We start from the raw sequence: 23,154 nt of genomic DNA on the forward strand, positions 1-23,154 counted from the left end.
GCAAAAGCGGCGGGCGCACATTCTATATAGGCTGCAAAAAGTTTACTGTTTTTTTACGTTCCTATTTGGAACGAAAATACCAAGAGCCTTCTTCTGGGCTACCCCTGCCGTTGATGCTTGTACTGTCGTTAGTGGGCTTTCTTATTTTATTAACTTGCTATGTCGCATATTGCAGGCACTTGGTAAGGAAGTGTGTACTGAAAATGAAGTGCCAAGTCTGCATGACCAATCCTGCATGCCAGGGGAAGATGCCGCTGTGTTTACTACCTCTTGTATTTTTTTTTCTTTGGGGGGGGGGGGGGGGGCTTCTGAATCCTTCCGTGCATTTTTGAAAGTTTATTATCGATCTCTAGGGCGTTTTTACCAGTTGATTCAGCGACAAGGAGCTCCACCATGATAGCGTTATGGGTGTGCCGCAGCCCTTATTCACAGCAAACACCTTAAACCAGAACGTGAGACCTTGACAGCAAATGTGGTTGGGTTATGCATACATTGTCACACGGATTCATTTCTATATAAAATGTTTAAAAGTTCCGTGATTACATGCAAAGGTGGGAGCAACACCCTAAACTTAGCCGTCACTAATGATCGAGGGCGAGTTACGAAAATGCGTTGGCCAAAAATGTCAATTTAAACTTCCATGTTATCGTTATTCATAAACCTTTACCTGTGTAGACTTTGTGCTTGATTTCCCGGGTTACATTTCATTTTCTGGGCTATTGAAAATGAAAACAAAATGTGTATTTTGTTCCAGTTCCGTTTATTTGAACCTCCATGTTTGCGTTCTTGAACCTTTACCAGTAGACGTGGTATATTCCATTTTTGTCGGGGTCAATATATTTTCTGATCTATGTTTTGCATTTGTTTTATGTGCGTGTAATTGTACCATCAGCATACTTGTGAATAAAATTTGCATTAATTTGATTCAACTCCTTTGTAGACCTAATCAGGTGAAAGTTGGTGCGATTAATAGAACGTTGCGGGAATAGTTCTATGAAAGACGGTCATGGGGACAACTGAGCTAACCACTGGGCTAACCCCTTTTTAGTTAAAAGGATATCTCGCTTGCGCGTGTCATTTTCTGTTCGGCCTCCACGGTGACCCGTAATTATCCCGAGCGGGCCACTGCTTAAATACTGCTATAATAACAACTCACGCAAAAAAAAAAAAAAAAACGCAACTTATGATATTAACCCGCATAACTGCAGTCCGAGCGTAAATTGCATGACAATAAATAAAAAATTCTTCTGAGAAGCTATCATCCCAGTCCTCATATATTTTTTCATGTCATTTGCGTCGACCAACTATGTCCATCAAGCAGCACAATAAGGACACAATCATAAAGCAATCATGAACTGGTTCATACCAGTCAATTTCACGCAAAATACTTTTTATGGGAAATTGTAATAGCGAAAATGTCGCTGCAATTACTTTATTTACAATCCGCTACGAATGCTGCAAAGGAATTCGTAATTTTCCTTGTTGTTGCGAGCGGGAAAGGCAAAACTAATGCAAAAAGTTACAGCGGTTCCACTCTACGTGAAAACTGTTGGAAATGCAGAGCACTGATTCTCCATAATGGGCTGTAGCGCCGTTATCCGCTCACTGCTACCACCCGACGCATTTCAAATTTCCCGCCTTCGCAGTGCTCGCGCGCCCCCTGCCTGAAACTGCGCCAGTAGGAGTTCTGTTCTTTTTGTGCTTGTTTTCCCTCCCGCATCGCCGCCCGACGTTCACGAATGGCTGCGGCTTCTCGCTGGCGCAGTTCGGCGTCGGCGTCGGCGGCTCGCTTGCGGCGCTTGCGCTCAGCATCCGCAGCACGCCGCCGCGCCGCCTTCTCTTCCCGCGTAGACATTGTCGATGAAGTCGATTGTGAAACGTGAAACGTGCCGTGAACCCCCTGCCGCGGCAATGACGCAACGTGGAGCGGCTGACGCAACGTGGCGCCGCTATGACGCAACACAATCCACTTTAATCCAATCCAATCCAAACCAATCCAATCCAAGCCAATCCAATTTAATCCAAGCCAATCCAATCCAATCCAATGCCAGACCGACGGGGAGCGATGCGGACTACGGACGCCAACGCGGGTGACATCGTGAGTTACTGAAATGCTCTGCATTTAAAATGAGCTGCAGCGTTTATTTTTCATTTCGTTACCCATAGTCCACTGTACCTACAGTATATTTAAGCAATTGGACGACCTGCAGAACAAATTTCGAGCGCCCCGCGCGTAAAGAAGCAGCGTTTCCTGGCCCGCGCGCAGCCGTGCGCGCGGCCAGCCGCCGCTTTCGCTTTCAGTTGTTGACTACAGCGCCGCCGCTATTTTCTGCGCAAAATGAGCACCTCTCGGGGCGGCCGCTTGGGCCACTCTAAAACTTCTAGTACACTCTAGTTTCGCAACTGTCTATATTGAGCAACTCTGGGTAGTTCTGTTTTCGGTATGCTTTTCCGTTTTCGGGTTGCCACTTTCTGGCATTCAATGGCTATCACAGATACATATGTCTAAATAACAGCGTGATTAGCACTTAACGCATGTGCTCGCGTTAGCGGCGAGCTTCTTAAGATGAAGGGGTGACCATATGTAGCGACGGCGGTAAGCGACGCGGAAAACGTAACTCAAAAGGCAACGTAACTAAAAAAAACGTAGCAGAATGTACTGGGGCGACAGCGACAAGCGAAAAAAAATAATACACTGCCGCCAATGTCGTCTGTCGTCGTCGCCACAGTTCACTGTATCGTTGCCGCTCGCTTGTGGGCTGCTTCTGGCCGGCAAAAAGCGAGCGAGGGGTTTGTACTAGAAGTTTACCCATACTCTCACACTACGCACAGTTTCATGGCGGCGTGCGTATGACGGTTTGGAGCGAGTTTTCGCTTTAAAATCGGTAATATGGAAAAAAATATATGTTCGCAAGCCCACCTCCGTTGACGCATTGACACACGCCGAAATTTGAAGGATACTTTTAGCCATAGAGCTTTTAGCGAAAAAGTTGCGTGTTGGAACCGTGCAAATACGGTACTTGGGATACAGGCGGTGTTTTTCCCCAGCAACACTTTACATTAACTGCAAAATATTATGCCTTAACATAATTTTTCAGCGAGCAAACGTAAACGCCCAACAATTCTCATAAAGCGGAACTGACGTCATAAGTTAGTGTTGCTTTTTTGGAGCAGTTTTGGACTAAATTCCGGTTTCCCTGGGCAACCCGCTTCTTGGGGGGGGGGTGACGGTGACTGGTTCACAGAATTCCCTATTTGTTTGCACGACCTGCTTCAATTGGTGCGCATTCTCGGAAATGACAAATTTGTGTGCATGGAAAGCTCCTGATTAGGGACGTGGACGAAGAAGCCGGACGCGCGGAGGAGCTAGGGCGCGAGGAGCGTGCCACCACCGCGCGACCGTGCCACTGCGCGAGCACCCGTGCCCCGAGAACGCCGCTGGTGCCAGCAGTTCGTCCGGGACAGCAGCAGTCGGGGCCTAGCTTCGATACGCGCCTCCTCGCATCGTCTGCTCGCCTAGCATCGAGAGCCTCGCGTAGGCCTCGCGTCGTTTGTCGGCATCTTGGGAGGAGCGTATGTTTTTCGGCACTGCTGACGGAAGGGCACGGAAACCAACGTTGGAGGCGCTCCGGTCCGTCTCTCGCCCCGCGGTGAGCGTCCCTTTTTCTTTGGCCGCTCGGTCGGTGCTCATTTGGCGAGAGCGGTTGTGGCCGGCTGGGGTCGGGTGCGAATATTTCGGGCGTCACCAACCGTGTTCGAGTCTGCCGATGCGGCGGCGTCCGTCTGTGGCCAAAGGGTGCCGCGCCGTCGTCTTTGTCCCCCCTGCCGCCTTTCGGGTGGTCGTGGGCGGCGTTCTGACGGCCTCCGTCGCCGCCGCACGACCGAATTCGCGGCGCCAACTGAGGGGGGGCCGCCCGCTTGAAACCACGCAGGTTGTACGACGACGACGACGAACGGTGCTATGGCCACCAGCAGCGTGATAGAGGTGCTCATCGAGACCCTCCACGGCACGGCTTTCGAGCTTCTGGTGTCGCCAGACGATACCGTGCATTCCATCAAAGCTCGGATCTCTCGTCTCGAAGGTGAGCCGCCCGTGTTTTTTTTCTCCTCGGTCCTGTGTTCGGAACTGCGCCGCACGAAGGTGCGCCGCATTTCAGAGCGCGCCGAACTGGCTGATATGTGTGCACAGTGTGCTCTTGTTTTCCAAATGCCTCTTGCCCTTCCCAGTTGAGTGCTTGTTTCAATGCGTGGCGCGCGCGGCGAGATTTGTTTCGGACGCCGTAGCCCTACTCAAAGCCTTGTGCAGTCAGCTGCGCTGTGGCGTGTAGACCGGCCCGGGTTTAGGCCGGAGCCGATGTTACTGGGGGTAGATATTTGCGCCGTTTTCCTGCTATGACTGCTCTCCCTCCGATACCCTCGTACGCCAGTCGAAACCAATGCGGGTTATGTAAAGCAGCCGAGGCCTTCGTAGGCGCTATTCCCGAAAGTGTTTTTCACCCAGTCAGTGCGAATCCTTCCGCACCCTTTGTTCGGACGTCGGCGCCGAGGGTGTGCTGTTTGCCGTTCCACCACCAACCACGGCGTCCCCTTGTCAGGCTTCGTTTTCGTCGTTGTCTGCTGTAAAAAGCCGCTCGATCATCGGGTTTCCGCGGTGGTGGAACGGGCTTAGCGCGTGCGTGCACTGTGCGACGTGCGACAACAGTGGGGGTTTGCCTTTTCTGCTTTTCCCGTGGCCGCCAGAAGCGTCCATGGCGTTCGAGTGCTCGGCACTCGTGGTCACAGCCGTACTTGCTTCCGTTGTGCAACACTTGCAGCCTGTTTGGTTCAAGCACCCGCGGGCACTGGTCGTGTCGGCCGGACCGATCTGCACCTGTGCTCCACTGCAGTCAATCGTCCGCACATATCGGGTGGCGTTCGGCATTCGCTGCTGTGGGTTAATTGAAATGAACTCTAGACATAATTTGGCAGCTTTTCCTCCAAACTTGGTCTCCCTTGTTGAATTGAGGTGTAAATTCCCCTTCCCAGGGAATCGATAAGAACCACTCCTCCCTAACACATGGCACTCATGGGGACGAGACGGGGTCCTCTAAAGAAAAGCTCACACTGTCGTGGTTTTGATTTGCTTTCTGTAGCACTGGTGGGCATAGTAGAGGGGTCTGCACATCTCGATGAGAGCAGATTAAGTACACAGTGGCTCTCATATCTTTGTTTGAGAATAGGGCCAATGGGGAGATGGCTACGCAGGGGGACGCAAAAATGTGTCCTCAAAGCATTTGATAGTGTGAAATGTAGGTAAACAGTGGTTGGAAGGGGGCTAGTTGATTTCACGCTGCAAACATTGCTGGTGCTAGGCTAAGGCAAAGAATTACTCACTAGGTAGCGAAGCACCCTTATCGTATCATGTGAAATTCTTTGTTGGTGTTAGCTTAGCGCCAGCCAGCAATATTCGCAGTGGGCAATATGTTTTTGGTGTGCTCTGTTGCGACCGAAATGGCATTTCATTTATTAAATGTTTTCGGGCAGCGTGACATTGCAGTTGAATCAGTGGCATTCAGGCGCGTAGCCAGGAATTTTTTTCGGGGGGTGCCCGTGGTCGACCAAAAGATGGGACGGGGAAATATGTAGGCAAGGCTTCTTGCGCGTTGTTTTGCAAACGAAGCTTGAAATAACTGTCTTCAACATGCGATTTGTGTGTGCTGAACGCTAACAGTAGAGCCCGCCTTAAAGGAGCCATGAAGACAAAATGCAACTTCGTTTAATTTGAAAGAACTAGGATTCAGTATCTCACTCAGTTCCATTAGAGCCACAAAAGATGTTTTTTTAACAAAAAAAAAAAAGCAAGAAGTATTTAAAAACTTCCAAATTTTGTGCCACAGTGACGTGTTATGAGCAAGAATGACGTCATACGGGCCAACAATAAAATATAATTTTCAGTGCATTAACTGCATGTTAGCATTCAAGTGATGCGGTCAAATGGAACTAGAGGCCCCATTACAGACGTCCAGTCATGTGTCGTCGCAACAGGTCAGTTAGGTGGCCGCCAATCGCACAAACAAGTTTCCGTGACGTCATAGAAAAGTTGCGGGAAATTGGCTAGGGGGTCGCGACTGCTTCACACGTTTTCTTTAATATATCCGTTATTTGTTCGAAGATTGCGATGATATCGGTATCATTGTTATCGGGACTAAGCAGTCTTTCTAATAAACCCAACTTGTATTTTGTCTTCATGGCTCCTTTAAGGAGCTTAGATGATGATGACGACCTAAATTCCCGCTTGCCGGTCTATGGGTAGGCCACGGGTGATTCGTTTGTCCATAGAGCAGGTGGTTATGCAGGTATGCTGTCGTGAGCGTGATCATGAGTGTGCTCGTGAGTGGCCCGCGGTCCCCGAAGTTCGTCAGGTGGAAGTGGAGGCCAACACTGGGTGTTTACTATCAAGATTCGCGTGTTTTAGATTTTCCTTTAGGAAAGGGACTAATAAGTTTTGTTATCGGCTATGAAGCTATGACTGACTATAACTATGACTTACTATGACTGACTCTCCCACTAATCTGATGAAAGAACATGGCATCCAAACACTGCAAGCACGTCGTAAAATAGAGAGACTAACATTTCTTCACCACCTCAAGACCAACAAACTTGGAATTAACCCTGACCAGTATATTCAACCATTAACAGCCCGACGTACACGGCATCAACATAGCGCATCACTAACCCCCTGCAGTGCCAGGACAAATGTGTTCAAATTTTCTTTCTTTCCGCGCACCATATCTGAGTGGAATGATCTGCTATCAGCTGCATAAATGAAATCGATCGTTTGGAAAGTTGAAGTGATGTCTCTTTGTGTGTGTGTGTGTTCTTTTTCTTTTTCCTCTGTTGCTATATTTTTACCCTATGTTGTCAGTGTGTTACAGGGCAGTGATTCTGCCCCACCTGCTTGGACCCCTAGTGGGGTCTGCAGTATGTCATAAATAAATAAATAAAGTAGAGACGAGCACGATTTGAAGGTTATCACCCCAGCATCGAGAGGCCACGCGTGCCACCGTCCTACGGTTTTGTTTCGGAACCATGAAAATCAAGTTTTCGCACTCTTCTCTCCCTTGTTGGCTGTTCCATGCTACAACAATGGCCCGCACGGCTGACTTGCCACCCTTTGGGTTTCAAGCTTTACATTCATTGTTATCAAGCAGAGACTTGGTTGCCTTTTATCTACGCCGACGATAACGAAACTGGCATGGAAGATTTGCTAAAGCTGGTGTTCTGTCTGCTTAGTTTGAAAGAGTAGCTTTCCCGCGATATCCTTCGAATCGCAGTACGTGTGGTACTGCAGCACATTCGTATATTATGGCGGTGAAGCTAGCAAACGTGCATCTTCGTCCTTAACTAATCGCCTTTTTGTTATTTTTTGTGCTAGTAACATGAATAGTAATGAGTGGTTGTAGGGTTTAATGTGCCGACGCAACGCAGGTGATGAGGCGCGCCGTAGTGGAGGGCTCCGGATTCATTTTGACCACCTGGGGATCTTTTAAAACGTTAATAGTAAACTTACACTTAGCTCAGTACCTTATTGCACTTCTGTTGAATGTTGAGCTTGTTGCACATTTCTTAAATTTCATTCTATTTCTATCCATTATATCAAACAGACATTGCTTCAGTAAAATTACGGTTAAGCAAATACAGAAGGCTGATTCTAACCAAGAGGGACGTCAAAGAAACAATGGAATAGTGCCAAAAAGACAAAGGTCCACAATAAAAAGAATTGTACAGTTTTGTTGATGTGGAGGAAATACAAGATGGGCAGAGCAATGCTTTTCATACAGCAGAAATTATGGAACTGCAATAGTCAATGAAATGTGATGTCGGTAGAAAAATAAACATATCAAGGATTGATAGTTGACTGAACAAAATACAGTGACATGCTCTGTTATGTGATTACACTTTGTACCAGTGTAAAGCCAAGGAATGACATGCTAAAGTCCAGACCACATGTATTATATGAGGCTTTTCCTGCTGTTCCGCCATGTCTCGGTTGTGCTGTTCCGTCAGCGAAACAGCAGGACTGCCTCGATCGGCTCGCGGCAGGCTCCCGGCGCTGCTCGGTGTATCGGGCGCAAAATGCAGCCGAGCTGTATATGTTGACATGTATTATACAGTGATGGAAGTGCTGCTCCAAACTGCTCCAAGACGAAACTTCTGCTCCATGCCGCTCCAAACGTGCGCCGTAGGGGCATTTCGAAAGCATTTGGTAGCACTTCTAACCATCTGGTGCAAAACCGGAACTGAAAATAAACTTGTGTCTAATGTCACCTTTATTTAAAGATTCAGTTCAAGCCTGCTTGTAAGCCGAGTTTGCGAACTATGTATGCAGACATATACTGGGTACATATACTGGAAGTAAGGATAAGGATAACTGTGGTCTTGTGGCTTTTGCCCTAATGGTGCTTGCCCTGTTTTAGTTTTTGGCTACAAGTAGAAATATGCGTTTTAAAACTAGGACAGTTTAGTGATGTACCTCAAGTATTTTTATCCTAAAGTTGAAGGTAGCAAAGATCTTGTTCTGATTTTTGAAATGATGTGACTACTGCATTTGTTCGCTGGTTTTTACATGCACTATCGCGCATAATAAATATTGAAAACTTTGACGGTTTTCTTCTGAATTATGTTCACCCTTATAACTGTATAGAAACATATTTTGGCATCTGCTCCAAAGTGGCTTATGTCTGCTCCAAACTGGAATTTGCCTGCTCCAACAGCTGCTCCAAGAAGTAAAATGCCACTTCCATCACTGTAGTATAGCATCTGGAGCATTCACAGGAATCAGACGTTGACGTAGCCCTTGCTTTCAGCGTTATATGAGCAAGAATGTCCTTAAAACTGCAGGTTCCGCGCCTGCAGGTGAGGTGACTTCAGGCGGTTCTTAAGGCTACTTCAGTTTCAGTTTCAGTTTATTCTCGTATTGAAAATACAGTGTGTAAAAATACATATACAGAAAGGGGTCCCAGAGTTATAAACTGCAATGGGACCCCTTTTTATTTATTGTACACAACTAAGCATTTAGTAGCAGTCATGAACGCGAATAATATGCATAAACGGACAGCTGCAGTAATAATAATTAACTATGACATGGAAAGAAACTCTATAATTATGACAAACGTGTAGGAATAATAAATACCAGAAAATGAAGTACAAGTACACAAAACATTGGAACGGAATACATTACTAAGCAACTACATAGCGTAAATTGTTAGAGAAAAGAAACGTCCTGAGAGCATGCCTGAATGATGGCAAGGATGATTTAACATTAAAAGGCAAGTCGTTCCAAGCTTTTATAGCAGCAAACCCGACTGTATTTTTCCCATAGTGTGCACTGAAGGCAGTAAGAAGTTATTTAGCTCTGCAAACCTAGTTTTATTGGGGTTAGAGAGAATATGGCGGTCAATTATGTGAAGAATACCGGGATCATGAACCAGGCGGTAGGCAATGAGGCATAGATTGTGGCTTATAAGCTGTGTGATTGAGTACAGAAGTTGGCGCAAAAGAGGTGTGACATGTGCGCTGTAAGTGCTGTGTGTAAGTATTCGAATAGCTTGTTTTTGAACGTGCTGTAATGGAGGGATATGGGAGTTGTATATTAGTCCCCAAGATGCTATGCAGTAATTAATATGGCTATGTATAAAAGCGTAGTATAGCGTGAGGAGTGTTGAAATAGGAAAATATTGCCGTGATTTAACTAGCACTCAAATGCCGTTTTTTTTTCTGAGGGAATTAATATGAACATTGAATTTCAAGAATGGGTCAAGTTGAATACCGAGAAATGAACACTGTTCTGTTGAGAATATTGCATGGGAATTAAAGCGCAAAGGTGGAATATTGCTTCATTCTTTGTGAGGCGAGCTAAAAACCATGAATTTAGTTTTGCTTGGATTTATCAGTAGTTGGTTTTTGCGGCACCACGTGTTAATATTGGTGAGGTCACGATTAACATTTTGTGTTTGATCGTCTATGCACGTATGCGACGAATATATGGGGGTGTCATCTGCATATAAAATACAATCAGATGCTGGCGTGAGGCAATTAGGAATATCATTGATATAAAGCAAAAATAGAAGTGGGCCAAGAATAGAACCGTGGGAAACACCTACGTTAATTGTTTTAGTAGTAGATGATACGCCAGATATAATGACTGTTTGTTGGCGATTTAATAAATAAGTGCATATTAACTGTAGGGGAGGGCCATTAATACCATAAGATTCGAGTTTTTGAAAAAGAATGTTGTGATTAATTGAGTCAAAAGCTTTCGTAAAGTTAATAAAAACAGCACCAACAAATTTACCCCTATCAATTTCATTTTTGATCTTGTCGGTTAGTGCAACCAATGCAATATTAGTGGAATAACCGCTCCGGAAGCCAAACTGCCTTGGAGTTAGTAGGTTGAACTTGCAGATATAGTTTGAAAGACATTGTTCTATCAACTTTTCACGCACTTTGCTAAAAAATGGGAGAATAGAAATGGGCCGATAATTTGCTATGGATGTTTTATCACCCTTTCTGAAGACTGGGGTCACTCTGGTTTTCTTCATTTCGAGTGGAAAAACAGCAGTTTTAAAAACCAAGTTAACAATGTGAGCGAAAACGGCAGATACGGTATCAGAAATTGCTTTGATGTGTTGGGCATGAATGTTATCAAAGCCGGGACTACAACATTTAAGATTAGTAATGACTGATCGAACTTCCACCGAGGTGGTAGGAAAGACCTAAAAGGAGTGCAAAGAACGCTCCAGGCTATCGTCAGGTCTAGTTAAGTTCGCAACTGGAGGAGCAAAAAATGCGTCACTAAAGGCATTAGCAATGTCACTGGGGCTACTTAATAAAGTTCCATTTCGTAATATTTCTGAAATTGAATTGTCAGCAGTGTTTCTGTTCAAAAACGAGTTAGTTATGCGCCATTGCTTTCCAGTATTATTACCTGCTTCATTTATTTCTTTTTCATAGTATGTACGCCTGGCTCGTTTTAGTAGTGTATTGAGTAAGTTGCAGTATTTCTTGTAGCGTAGCTTGAGTTGGCCGTTAAAAGGTTTCTTTTTAATTTTCCGGTATAGGTTATCTTTCTTCCTTGGGCTAACTAGTAGGCCCGGCATGAGCCACGGAGTTTGTGGGGAGGAGTACTTACGTCTGCAGATTACATCATGAGTTGAGGAAGAAATGCAGTTTGCAATGATTTCACAAAAATCACTGTAAGACATCTGCGCATCCGAGGAAGAAGTAATTCTAGTCCAATTACACTGATCGATTAATTCTATGAATTGTACCTTATTAAAAACAGACTTCGTAAACTGTTTACGATGCCTCTTCCTTGGAGGTGGAAAACGCAATGCTACTGGATAATGATCGGTTATGTTGGCGCGTAAGATGAAAGCTTCGGGAGGGGAAAGTAGGTTGGATAGTGCATGATCGATTAACGTGCCGTGACCAAGGTTATTACATAGAGTTGGCAAGTTAATTAGGGTTTCAAATCCAAACCCCTGATAACAGTTCATGTAATCCAGGAGAAATGAGTGGCTGTCATCCAGCAGATTTATGTTAATGTCCCCCATAATTATAACATTTTTTGGTTCTTGTGCGACAGTTTGAAGCAGAGAAGTAAGAGCGGAGCAGAAGTCGGAGACAGAAAAACTTGGTGAACGGTAAATACCTCCAAAAACAATGTTTTTATCGTTAGATCCAAAGGCGGAGCCATCAATTTTCAACCCTTACCGATTCGCAATCAGTGACATTAACTTGAAGGTCAGAGCGACGTTTGTAGCTGATTCCTGATAAAATAAATATTGCAGATCCCCCATGGCCAGAAGAAGCACGATGAAAATATTCACATGAATACGAAGGAAAGCTGTACAGATCTTACTCCGATTCAGTTAGCTACGTTTCCGAGATGCAGAAAACTGAAAAAGGATGCCGGATCGAAGAAAAGAGCAAAACAAATTCGTTGTAATGCTTACGAATACTGCGAGCATTGAGGTGGACGACAGAAGAATGAGGAGCGGAAAATAAGGACGAAAGTTCACTATCGTCTGCGTAGGACAGCTTGAAGTCGGTGTACAAGTTTAAGAAGAGTGGAAGATTGCAAGGTCACACTCAGCCCGGATACGAAAGATCGGCTGCCGGCGGCGCGCCGTTGCTCCGGCCGTTCCAATCGCCCGGAGAGAGCGTAATTCCGAAGGAAGAGGCCGTTTCGCCGTTTTCCGCCGCACCGCGGCGCGCGTAGCTTAAGGTCTCTGGGCTGGTTGCAATGTCTGGGAAGGTTGCAACAGGACCACAGGAATGAAGAAAGGGGGAGGTGTTGGCATGCTCATTAAACAAGGGACCGACTGGCAGAGAGTGCATGAAAGTTGTAAAGAGCATCTATGGGTTAGAGGCACCATAGAGGGGAAAAATACATGGTTAGGAGTGGTGTATCTGTGGACTGGAAGTAGTGCTAGGGAGGAAAATGAGGAAATGGTAAACTGTTTGAGAAGAGATATAAACGATATTAAAGATTCGGGCGAAATAATCATAGTTGGAGATATGAATGCCCATATAGAAGGTTTGGATGGATACACAGACCACAACGGTTCTCTAGTGATAGATCTATGCCAGGAAAACCGGCTTGTAATAGTAAACACGGAAAGCAAGTGTGACGGACAAATAACGTGGGAAAGCGGTAACAGACAGTCCAGCATAGACTACAGTTTAGTATCCGAGACAGTGTACGGAAGGCTGCGGGAAATGAGGATAGATGAAAATGGAACAGACAGCTTAGGAAGCGACCACAAGCGGTTTAGCTTGCACTTTGGAGGAGCAACCCGGACAAATGCAGAAATAGGTACAATAGGAGGAAATAATTTGAATAAGGAGCAGTTAAAGATCATCGCTGATAGATTGGAAGATGAAATCAATAAATACCCAGGCAAAAATTGGGATTACGACGAAATGATTGCGTTCGTAAAGGGTAAGATGAATGAAGCAAAGGAACGAAACCGATGGAAAGGGAAGAGAAAGCCGAGAAGCTGGTGGAATAAGGAAATAAGAGGCTATTGACCAGCGAAGGAAGGCGTCAAGAGAACATAGAGAAGCAAAAAGAACTGGTATGGAACCGGAGGTAGTGAAGGAAAAGTGGGATGTCTACCGTGGGAAAAAACTAGAAGTGCAGAAAATGGTGCAAGCAAAGATCAAGCAGAAAAGCGAACAGAAGAAAGTCAAGTAGGGTTTAGCCTAACCCATATGCTGCAAGGCGAAGTGGTACAACAGCATATTCCGGGAATGTTATACGCAGACGACATTGTTCTTTTAGCTGATAACCAAACCGATATGCAGCGGCTAATAAATATTTGCGGCCAGGAAGCCACTGACCTCGGGTTAAATTTCAGTGCAGAAAAATCAGGAATAATGGTTTTCAATGACGCTACCACCGACGTAGTGTCTATCCAGCAAGGCGAATTACCTAGAGTGAAGGAATATAAATATTTGGGAGTGTGGATAAACCAAGGGGATAACTACATAAGTACTCACGAGGAGCAACTTAAGGTTAAGGGAAAGCGAAACGCAGCTATAATGAAGCATAGAGCTCTGTGGGGGTATAACAAATATGAAGTAGTAAGAGGAATGTTGAAAGGAGTAATGGTTCCAGGCCTCACGTTTGCGAATGCTGTACTCAGCTTAAAATCAGACGTTCTATCAGGCCTTGAAGTAAACCAGAGAACGGTAGGACGTTTGGCCTTAGGCGCGCATGGAAAAACAACTTACGAAGCAGTTCAGGGAGATATGCGCTGGGCGTCGTTTGAAGTTAGAGAAGCTCAAAGTAAAATATACTTTGAGTTGAGGTTGAGGGCAATGGATCAACGAAGGTGGGCAGCTAAGGTTTTTAGGTACCTATACTTCAAAAGCGTGGACACGCAGTGGTTAAAGGGAAGGTGAAGCGGTTTTAGAATTAAAAGAAAAGTTGACTAGCAGCAAGTACACATTGAATAGTTCATGTGTACGAAATATTTTCGCAATACATGCAATAGAAGCGGCGCAATGAGCAAACAAAAGTGGCCCGATGCCCCGCCCCCATCACGCCGCGCGATGCCGGAAGACCGAAGAGCGCGGGCGAAAACCGGCTGAAAAACGTCATACCTGGACTTCCGGCCGGATCGGCCGCCTCGGCCATGCTCTTTTCGCCGTGTTTCCTTGTGAATGATACTTGTTGTTGTGGTTGATAGCACTCATTTGTACAATTTTCGTGTTCAAAAAGTATGTACGAACGCCAAACGAGGCATACGTTATCATGCCGTATTCCTAAGCAGAATAATGCCACGCCGGGATGCTTGATAACTTACGGAAGCGACAGCCGAGGTGGCTGTGCTTGATGACAGAGAATATACTACACTACGTAAAATACTTTGTAAACCGCTCCAATGCGTTTTTTTTTTTTTTTTTTTTTGTGCGACGGACGTGAATGTTCACATTAGATTCTAGATTTAGGAAGGATGGGGAATACTGCTGTACTTTGGCCGGGGAGTGAGTGAGTGAGTGAGAAATATTTTATTGAGCCGGTGAAGTGGGAGTGGTTCCTTATTCCAGGAAGCCATTCGCTGAGCCGGCAGCCTTCGCTCTGGAGGCCAAACGTGTCTGGACGTCCAGATCGCTGCTGGTCACCAGGTTCTCCCACAGCTCAGGGGTGGGAAGGGGGGATGGAAGAGGGGGGAGGTTGGGGTTGTGCGGGGATGTTTCGTTCCATTCTAGAAACCAAGTCACATTTGTTCAGGAAATACTTGTTTCGTTAAACGCGTCGGTTTTCTTTCCCTATGGGCTCAGGACAGTGTTAAAAAAACAATTTTTTGACGAAACTAAAACAAGGGGCCAATACTGATAGATGTTCTCTCCCGGCTAAGAGGTAAACAGTATTCCTACAAAGTAAAAGAACCAAGACAACCAGATTACTTATTTTGCAAGTATACATGTCACGATAAAGTGATGTTTGTCTGGAATTAAAAAAAAAAAAAACACCACTCCGAACCACACCACCGTGCCATCATTTCTGTTGACTGCGGGGGCCTAATTTTTTGCCCAAGATTCCGTGTGGCTGCATATTATAACCTGGCAAGCACTTGTTGTCACTGAACCTCAAGTGTGCTCCACTGATAGTCGGTGATATATATAATAATGATACTAAAAAAATTAGGAGCGAAGAGTAAATATACGGCCTCCGTCCGACTAGCGCGGTAAATGCTTAAATCTAGAAATGCTGAAACAGGCCAACAATTCATTATCACAAACGTTTGGTGACTGTTACCTAAAGTAACGTAACTACAACGTAACTGCCTTGTCCGAATGGTTTGTTAATTATAACGAGGTGGTCGTAATATTGTAGCAGAATGCGCAACGCACAAGCGAAAATCAAGCCCTACTACAGCCAATAATGCTGAGCAGGCACTAGTATGCTGCAGTGTTTTCAGAATAAATGCATGTGAAGCAGTAAGACGCCACTCATCGAAGTGCAGCTAGCAATCGCGGAGGCGCCGTAGCGCCGCTGCCGAAATGGCGCGCGCGTGTGGGTCTGTGTACGGGGATGAGTAACGGGGCTGGGGTGGGCGACAACGAACAAAGGAAATGCGGAAGCAGAGTCTGCTTGTTGGTTATGCGTGTACCGGCAAGATGTGTCTCGGATATACGTTTACAGCGCATGAACGCTATTTTTTCGCGCAGTGCACATACGTGCTTTTCGCTGGTAGATTGTTTATAAAACGCCCATTAATCTTCGGCATAAATGGTTTTGTGTATAATAAGAAACAGTTAAGGCAGTACCTAATATTAACATAAGGTATAAAATCTCCCTATGCTGGTTGCCTAATTCAAAAATATTTTGATGGAACCCACTAGTCGACGTCACAGTCACTGCTTTGGGGTTCTCTGTCGTATAACGCAAATTTAAGCTCCAAGATAATTGAACCAACAGCACGGGAAATTATAAAACAAACTTCCAGTCATGTGCGAAAATTAAACGGCAAGCTAAATTGCCGCAAAGGCAACCGTGCGATCGTTCGCAATGCTTCCGACAACCCGCGCGGCCGAAGGGTGTCCTCCTTTGACGTCATGACGGGCGCAACCAATCAGGGGCGTCAAAAGACGAAAAGCGCGCGTCTTTCAAACGGGGCCGCGCTTTTTGCAACATAAATGCCACTTGGACTCATGTACGATCAATTTCAATGTGATATTCGGAATCAGCGCGCAAGAAACTACATAACTGTTAATCTAACTCAATTTTTTTGGAAAGCGCTTCAGCTTCCCTTTAAGGAAGACTAGACGGCTAACGATGAAATACGGAAAGAACAGTGGGGAATCCAAAACAGCCAAGGTAACCAAAAAAGAGGCAAGGCAGATTGAAACGAATAAATGGAGGGAAAAAATGGAAGCTAAAACGTCGTTAGAGATGTACAGGGCTGAGAAGATGAACATCAGAAAGGAAAATTTCTACGATAATTCCCAGGGCAGTGCTTTGCTTTTTGAGGCTAGAGCAGGTTGCCTGCGAACTAAGAGTTTTGTGGGGAAGTATTCACAAAATGATGGGGTATGCGTGGTCTGCGGAAAAGAAACAGAAACTATGCGGCACATAGTGTTAGAATGTGAGGGTATCCATCCAAATCTACATGAAGGGAATATTGGGCTTCCAGAAGCCCTAGGATTTAAGGGTACCAGAGAGGAAGTTAACTTCAAGGCTGTCGAGGGGACGCAAAGATTAGAATGCTGGTGGACGAAAAGCAGAGAGGGGAATATTGCCTAGGGCAGTTACCACATGTAACAGGGAAAAGAAAGTATTTCGGGCCTAATAAGCTTTAGTGCCTGCCCTAAGCAGCGCTAGTAGGGGCATTTTTTTTACCTGAACTGGTGCAGATTAGTGCAGTGCCGTGCAGACCAGTGCAGAGTGCTACTGGGGATATCAATTAGTAAAAAAAATGAACATATGCTGCACTGCTTGCACCAGTGCAGCCAGTTCAGGTAAAAAAAATGCCTCTAGTATTATACCAAGAGTGTAAAACATGGTTATATTAGTCCTTTTTGGCAAGGTGACATGTCATCACCCCGCTTCAAAGGGGAAACCAATAGCAATCATCATCATCAATCATCATGCAAGTGCTGGCAAAATCGAGAAAGGAAGAGCAAAGGAAAAGTTTTGAGGGAGGCTTTCCGGACCCTTAAAATGCTCTCACGGACCCCCTGGGGTCCGTGGACCCCCATTTGAGAACCACTGCTCTAGAGAAACAGAGGGACGGTTTACACGGATGCAGCGCAAGGAGGGAGCAATGGTTGCAAGGAGTAAACGCAAATGGTGGCTGTGGTGGTAACATTGAGGTCGCTTTCCTGATGGAGGCCAAAAGCGAAAACACCCATGTGTTCGAGATTTCAGCGCATGTTAAAGATCCCCAGGTGGACAAAAATAATCCGGAGCCCTCCACTACGGCGCCCCTCTTCGCCTGTGTAGCATCGGCGTGTTAAATTCCACAGTCAGAACCTGAGCCCACCCCTATTGTGACTTATTGTGACATCACCCAGCATTACTGGGTATAATGCCGAATCTATCCACCACCACACCTGCAATTAAGTAAAAACAAGGCACAACGTTTCGCTTACTTCAAATAAACATGTTCCCTCACCCAGTCCGGCTCCATATGCAGTTACCCAATGAGCAATCACCTCAATGCAAGTTTGTGGAAATTGAGGCTGCTATAGCTTGTATTCACTGGCGAGGCACGCATGCAGGCAACCATGGGAGTCTGCCGTCACTGGTTACATCGGCCTCCGCGGGATGGTGGTATTTATCCGTGCTAAGCACATGATTTGTGTTGGACGTTCCAAATTCTACCCTACTGAATGCAAAGTAATGCCTTGAGTCCAATGTGAGTTTGATTAATAGCATATCTGTTGACACCACCGTTGGGAATCGGGCTGAAACGAAGCAGACGATGCACGCCTTTTTTTTTTTTTTTTTTTTTCCTTCAGCGTGCGGGCACAGCGGCACAAGCCGCGCCATGTCCGTGGTGCAGCGGCCATGTATGTGGCCGTTTCCAGTATTGCCAAGCAACAAAACTGACAGCTAAACTTTTCAATGAATACCATCTATACCACGTAGTCTGGGAATGTAGCCAAAACCCGGACTTGCCACCGCTTTCCCCAATCCCAACCTCGAGCAGTGGGAGACAGCGCTGTCCAGCGCACACCTCGCTGATTAGGTCATGCTGACGGAGAGGGTGGAACATGCAAAGACGATGCTTGGACTTGTGGACTAAGAAGCCATCCCCACTCATTTAGATGCTCAATAAGTTTTGCTCTCTCTCTCCTAGGGTAATAACCCTGTTCTGGAGCAACTGTCATGTAATGTAACACTGCTAGTCATAGCCCACAGAAGGTGTGTATTACACGCCACGTGCTGTCCTCCTCCTACCATAGCCGTGTCAGCCATGGTGCGAGGAGGACAACGGCACTCGTTCTTGCCGCGGCTCCAAGCATATGCAAGTGGTCCCCCCACTGTGAGGAAGAAAACTCTGGGGAGGCCACCCAGTACGAGTGCTGTTCACGTTGCCTTCACACCATGATGCCTGGTGTTATCAGAAAGTGTTTTCAAATGCAGTGTTATTTATACGTGTGGCATTGCAATGCTTCGACTCGCAATGCAGATGTAGTGAGAGTTTTAAATGTTGCATTAGTTATTTGTCACAACGGGATGACTGTTGGCAAGATTACCATAGGTGCAGTGTTTCCCAGAGACACTCCATCAGCAAACTTCTCCCGTGCCAGAGCACGGTGGGCAGTGCATTCTGGCGACAATGTTTCCCTGGTGTTGCTTTTCTGTGCGCATTGCACCTCAAGCGGAAGTCCTGTTCAGTCAGGCAAGAAGTTTGGTTTCTGAGACAGTGATCGTTCAGAGTTTGCTTGTTTATGGTAGAAGCTTGGTGCTTGAGGGCTGAATGCCCCGTGTGCGTTTTTGTTCTTGGGTATTTGTTGGAGTAGAAAGGGATCACAACTTACCCTGCGAGAACTTCATCCAAACTTGATGGGTGTGCAGTGCTTTATCAGGTGGGGGGAGGGGGGAACTGTTTTCATTGTGGCTACCTTGCAACACTGCTCTTTGCTAGAGGAATCAATTTGTTGGACCGCATGAGGGAGGGAAAGGGGAAGTGTGAGTGAAAAGGGCTGGGGTTATTTGGATTAGATGGGTCAAACTGACTGACCATCATCGTTATCATCAGCCTACTTAGGTCGATGAGAGAGTATTCAGCCATAAAGCTAAGCAAATGTAAAACCTAAGCAACACGTAGCAATCCGGCTAACATTTCACGTTGTGTACAAAGATCCCATTCGAATTGTGGGAGTTTTGAAATGTTTACAAAACATTCCTGCGTGAAGTTCGGTAAAATCATTTTATTTTAAGCGGTGCTAGGCAGATGAGCACTTCTAAAAATCGTGGTGCAGCCCTCTGAGTAAAATGCCCCCGATAGCACATTCAATGACTGGAGGGCCCACGGTAAGCGGAAGGTCGCACCTGCTGCCACAGTGCAAGCGGTTGATGTGCGAGCTGCCAGTGGATTATCTTGGGGGCAGCCAATCAAACTCTGCATCGCCCCTGTCAAGTCAGTAGTGAAATCACCCTGCTTGTAATCGTATGAGCACTTTTAACCCTTTGAGGGTCGAATTTCTTTGCCAAATGCGACCCCCTGGGGTCGATTTTTTTCTATTGCTGATTTAAATTCTTCGGATGAATCTATTTCGAGAAAAAATTATCGTAATTGTTTTAGGGTGACCATAAAGGGACAAAAAATCATCTGTGTTGTTACATATATGTGGTTTATTCATGAGTAATACAAGAAAAATTTTAAATAAAAACGAGAGAGTAACAAGCGGGCACCTTTTGAGTAAATCAAAATCAGACATCAGTTTCGCGGGTGCAAAAAGCGGGAAGCGCCCGGAGGGCAATGCTGAAACCAGCCGCTATGTGCACGCGGGCGCGCGTGGCCAGATGTGGGAGTGATAGACGGCGCACCGCTCATAAAATACAAAAAAAAAAGAGAGAGGGAGAAAAGAGCCTCATCAGTTTTGCAGGCGGCCTTGGTCTGTGGCAGGCGCAAGAAGCGAGAGGCGCCCGGGTGCCTGGTAGGCGATACCCAGCATGCCCTCTCGTTATCGGATGCGCAAGTGATAGCCAACGCGCCGCTGAAGTAAATCATAAAAAAATAAAAGAAGAGCCGTCGGCGCAAGAAAAAAATTTGACGTATTTCCGAAGTGTGGCAGCACATGCCAAGCAAGATAAGTTGGCAAAAAAGGCGCGCTTTTTAAAGATACAATCAATGCCGTACATGTATGTCATTGACCATTTTGAAAGTGTTTGCTGATGCCGTACACGTACGGCCGTGACCCTCAAAGGGTTAAGACGCACAGGGGCTTAGAAATCTGGCTCCTCCTACTTTTTTGTGGAGTGTGCATCACAAGGTGGTTCTTCATGTATAGATTTCCCTTCCCGCTCTGGAGTTTGGTGGACATGCAGTGTCCTCTAGTGCCTTGCCGCCGTGGGTAGTACAAGAGCAGACGTGCTTTCATTGACTGGCAAATGGCTGGTCGAATTTTTGTTTCTAACAGAGTTTAGCGAGCTTTATCGGTATCACAGTGGTTAACTCTTTTGTTACTGCACCTAATCAAAATCGTTTAATTTGGACGATACCTTGGGAGCACCTTTTCATAGTGTTCCAGGCTTTTCTAGAACAAGTAAAAACATTTGGAGTAAGCTCAGAAAATGCCCTTTTAAAGTCAGTTTTGTTTTCATTTTTGCAACAAAAACGCGATTTTTGACACGCGTTTGCATCGCCTAGGTGTGGAAAAAAGGCGTGGTCATCGCGTGTCACTGCTACCAACGAAGAATGTGTGCCACTCGTAATTATTCTGCATCAGCGTTTGTTTTTGTTATGAGGGCACGAATGGGGAATCACAAGATTCTTTTCAGTCGTCAGGTTTGCACTCTGACAGTAATAATCCCTGAAATGGGATGAAAATATCAAGCAGTGCCTGCTTGAAAGCTTATTTTATGATTTTTGGCAGTTTTATTGGCCTTGCGCGGGTTCTATGTCGTGTTGGAGTTGTATTTACCACAGGACCATTCCCAAACAGCTTACAACAGTTTTGGTTTCGTTTCTGCATCGCGAAATCATATTTGGCATATGTTTGGGGCTGGTATGCAGTTACCCAATTTAAAGTATCTGCCACGCCTTCAACGTTCGCTACTGATCTTCGAAAAAAACCATGCTGCTCCTTGTTTACTGTGCTCTATTGCCATGGCTCATACTTCCGATATTAGGAGCAGATAGCCTCTTTACTTTCTGTGGCTCAGAAGCTATTGCCCATGAGCTGGCCCAATGTTTGGTGGTTATTCGTAAATTGAAAAACGGCTTTTAAATTTTGTGGCATGTTGGAATGATTGGCGCCCGAAAAAAAGTGTCTCCACAACAAGGTTAGAATTCCCTATTGCTGTATGTATACCTGAGTCATTAATAAATGGGCCATGCAGACAAAAGTTTGGTTCATTGGAAAGGGTGCCTTGTTAAAATCATACTGACACCACTTTTATCGCATACTTCACTCAAATGAGCTGTATAATTAAAAAGGGAATGTCCATGCGACCCACCAGCTCATTTCCCGCAACAGAACCTATGATGTTACATGCGCCCAGCTGCGTGATTGGCTGAGGCCAGCAAAAGCAAACGCAAATTAGGCATGGCTTATAAGCTTGCCGAGCAAGCTCTTTGCGCCTAAATGTACTAACGCATATTCATTTTGCAGCTGTAAGAATGGCGTGGTAAACAATGAAAGTTAGAAAATGCACCGAAGCATATAAGTTACGATGCGCACTGCTGTTGGTACTGGGCGCACTATGCTTGTTTTAGTTGCACAGCAGTCCGCCGCTTTGGAGTTGTCTTACATGACACTGGCCGGTTGGCGTAAGTGACGTCTTACGTGACCCTGTTTGTCGAGAATATCCCATGTGCCCCCGAAAACGGTTACTTTCTATCGTAACAAAAACAAGCCAGGTGCAAATGTGGTCAAAAACAAAGCAACTGCGGACAACGGTTCGTGGATGAGTATGGTAGGGCCATCTGGGGGGACAGACTGCAAGCAAGGATGCAGAGCCGAATGACAGTGGAGGTTCGTTTGAATATGCGCACTCATGACTTCATTGCTGATGTCCCGAAAACACATGCTTTGGCGGGAGAATCAATTCAATTTTAGCAGTAATTGAATAATTTCTTAGTGAATATGGCATTATTTGCTTCCGGACAAGCGCTGGGACATTCTCAATGTCAGGACATCAGGCAAAGGAGCGCGTCGTGGCCTGCTGCTGGTGCATCGGCGAATTTTCTGCACCTTTTGAGTAAACCCTGCCGTTTACATACAGACAAGATGTCCTGACATTGAGAATGTGTCGGTCTAATTTTGTGGAGCAAAGGTGGCCAGGAGTGGCCAGTCTTGCGCGTTGAAAGAGGCGTTTTTTTGGGGGGGGAGGGGCTTGGTTTTCGTAAGTAGTGCACCTGAAGCGAGTAACAGTTTCTCAGTGTGCCTGGAAATGGAGGAGTTGTCACCTTTGAGAAACATCAAATGAGACTACATTGGGTTGACTGGTCCCTGGAGGGATTTCATGCTGGGGCCTCCTCTGTACATCACCTACGACATTGACATGATAATGTATGGGCTCACACCTTTTGAGATTAGGCTGGGCTTAATGCTTGTACAAGTGGTATATTTCACGAGCTGGGTATTTTACGAGGTTGGGCGACAAATCTCAATGTAGTGGGGTGTCCCAGGCAAGACTTGAGGGCGCATTTGGTTGAACCGTAGGGGAGCAACTCTGCTAATGTGGATTTTGCAGAGTTCTTGCTGTTGTCTGGCACTCGTTGGTGGTAGCTGAGGGGCCTTTAATGGAGCTGCGCACGGGCAGAAAGGCACAGCTGTAGAGGAGTCTCTGTGCCCAATGCATTCCCATGAAATCAGCACGACTGATGAGGCTGGACAGGTGTGCTGAAGCTACACCAGGGTTCTGTACGTCCTTGGTGGGCCTGCGCTCTGAGAAACTGTGGCTCAGCTGCCCAGTGCCTGAGC

At 45.9% G+C, this 23,154-nt stretch overlaps 1 protein-coding gene across 2 annotated transcripts in view; it reads left to right on the forward strand.

Annotated features, from left to right (window-relative positions):
- Window positions 1–3,189: 3,189 nt before the first annotated feature.
- LOC144175974 (AN1-type zinc finger protein 4-like) overlaps window positions 3,190–23,154 on the forward strand; it is a 77,154-nt gene continuing 57,189 nt past the window's right edge. For both annotated transcript variants that reach the window (XM_077705059.1, XM_077705060.1), the window contains exons 1-2: window positions 3,190–3,650; window positions 3,933–4,082. In XM_077705059.1, coding sequence (XP_077561185.1) covers window positions 3,962–4,082 — 121 coding nt within the window. In that variant the 5' untranslated portion in view covers window positions 3,190–3,650; window positions 3,933–3,961. The remainder of the gene's footprint in view (window positions 3,651–3,932; window positions 4,083–23,154) is intronic.

The sequence above is a fragment of the Haemaphysalis longicornis genome, unplaced genomic scaffold, assembly GCF_048455015.1.
Source record: "Haemaphysalis longicornis isolate Haplotype H1 unplaced genomic scaffold, Haemaphysalis longicornis Haplotype H1 scaffold_1, whole genome shotgun sequence".
Lineage (NCBI taxonomy): Eukaryota > Metazoa > Arthropoda > Arachnida > Ixodida > Ixodidae > Haemaphysalis > Haemaphysalis longicornis.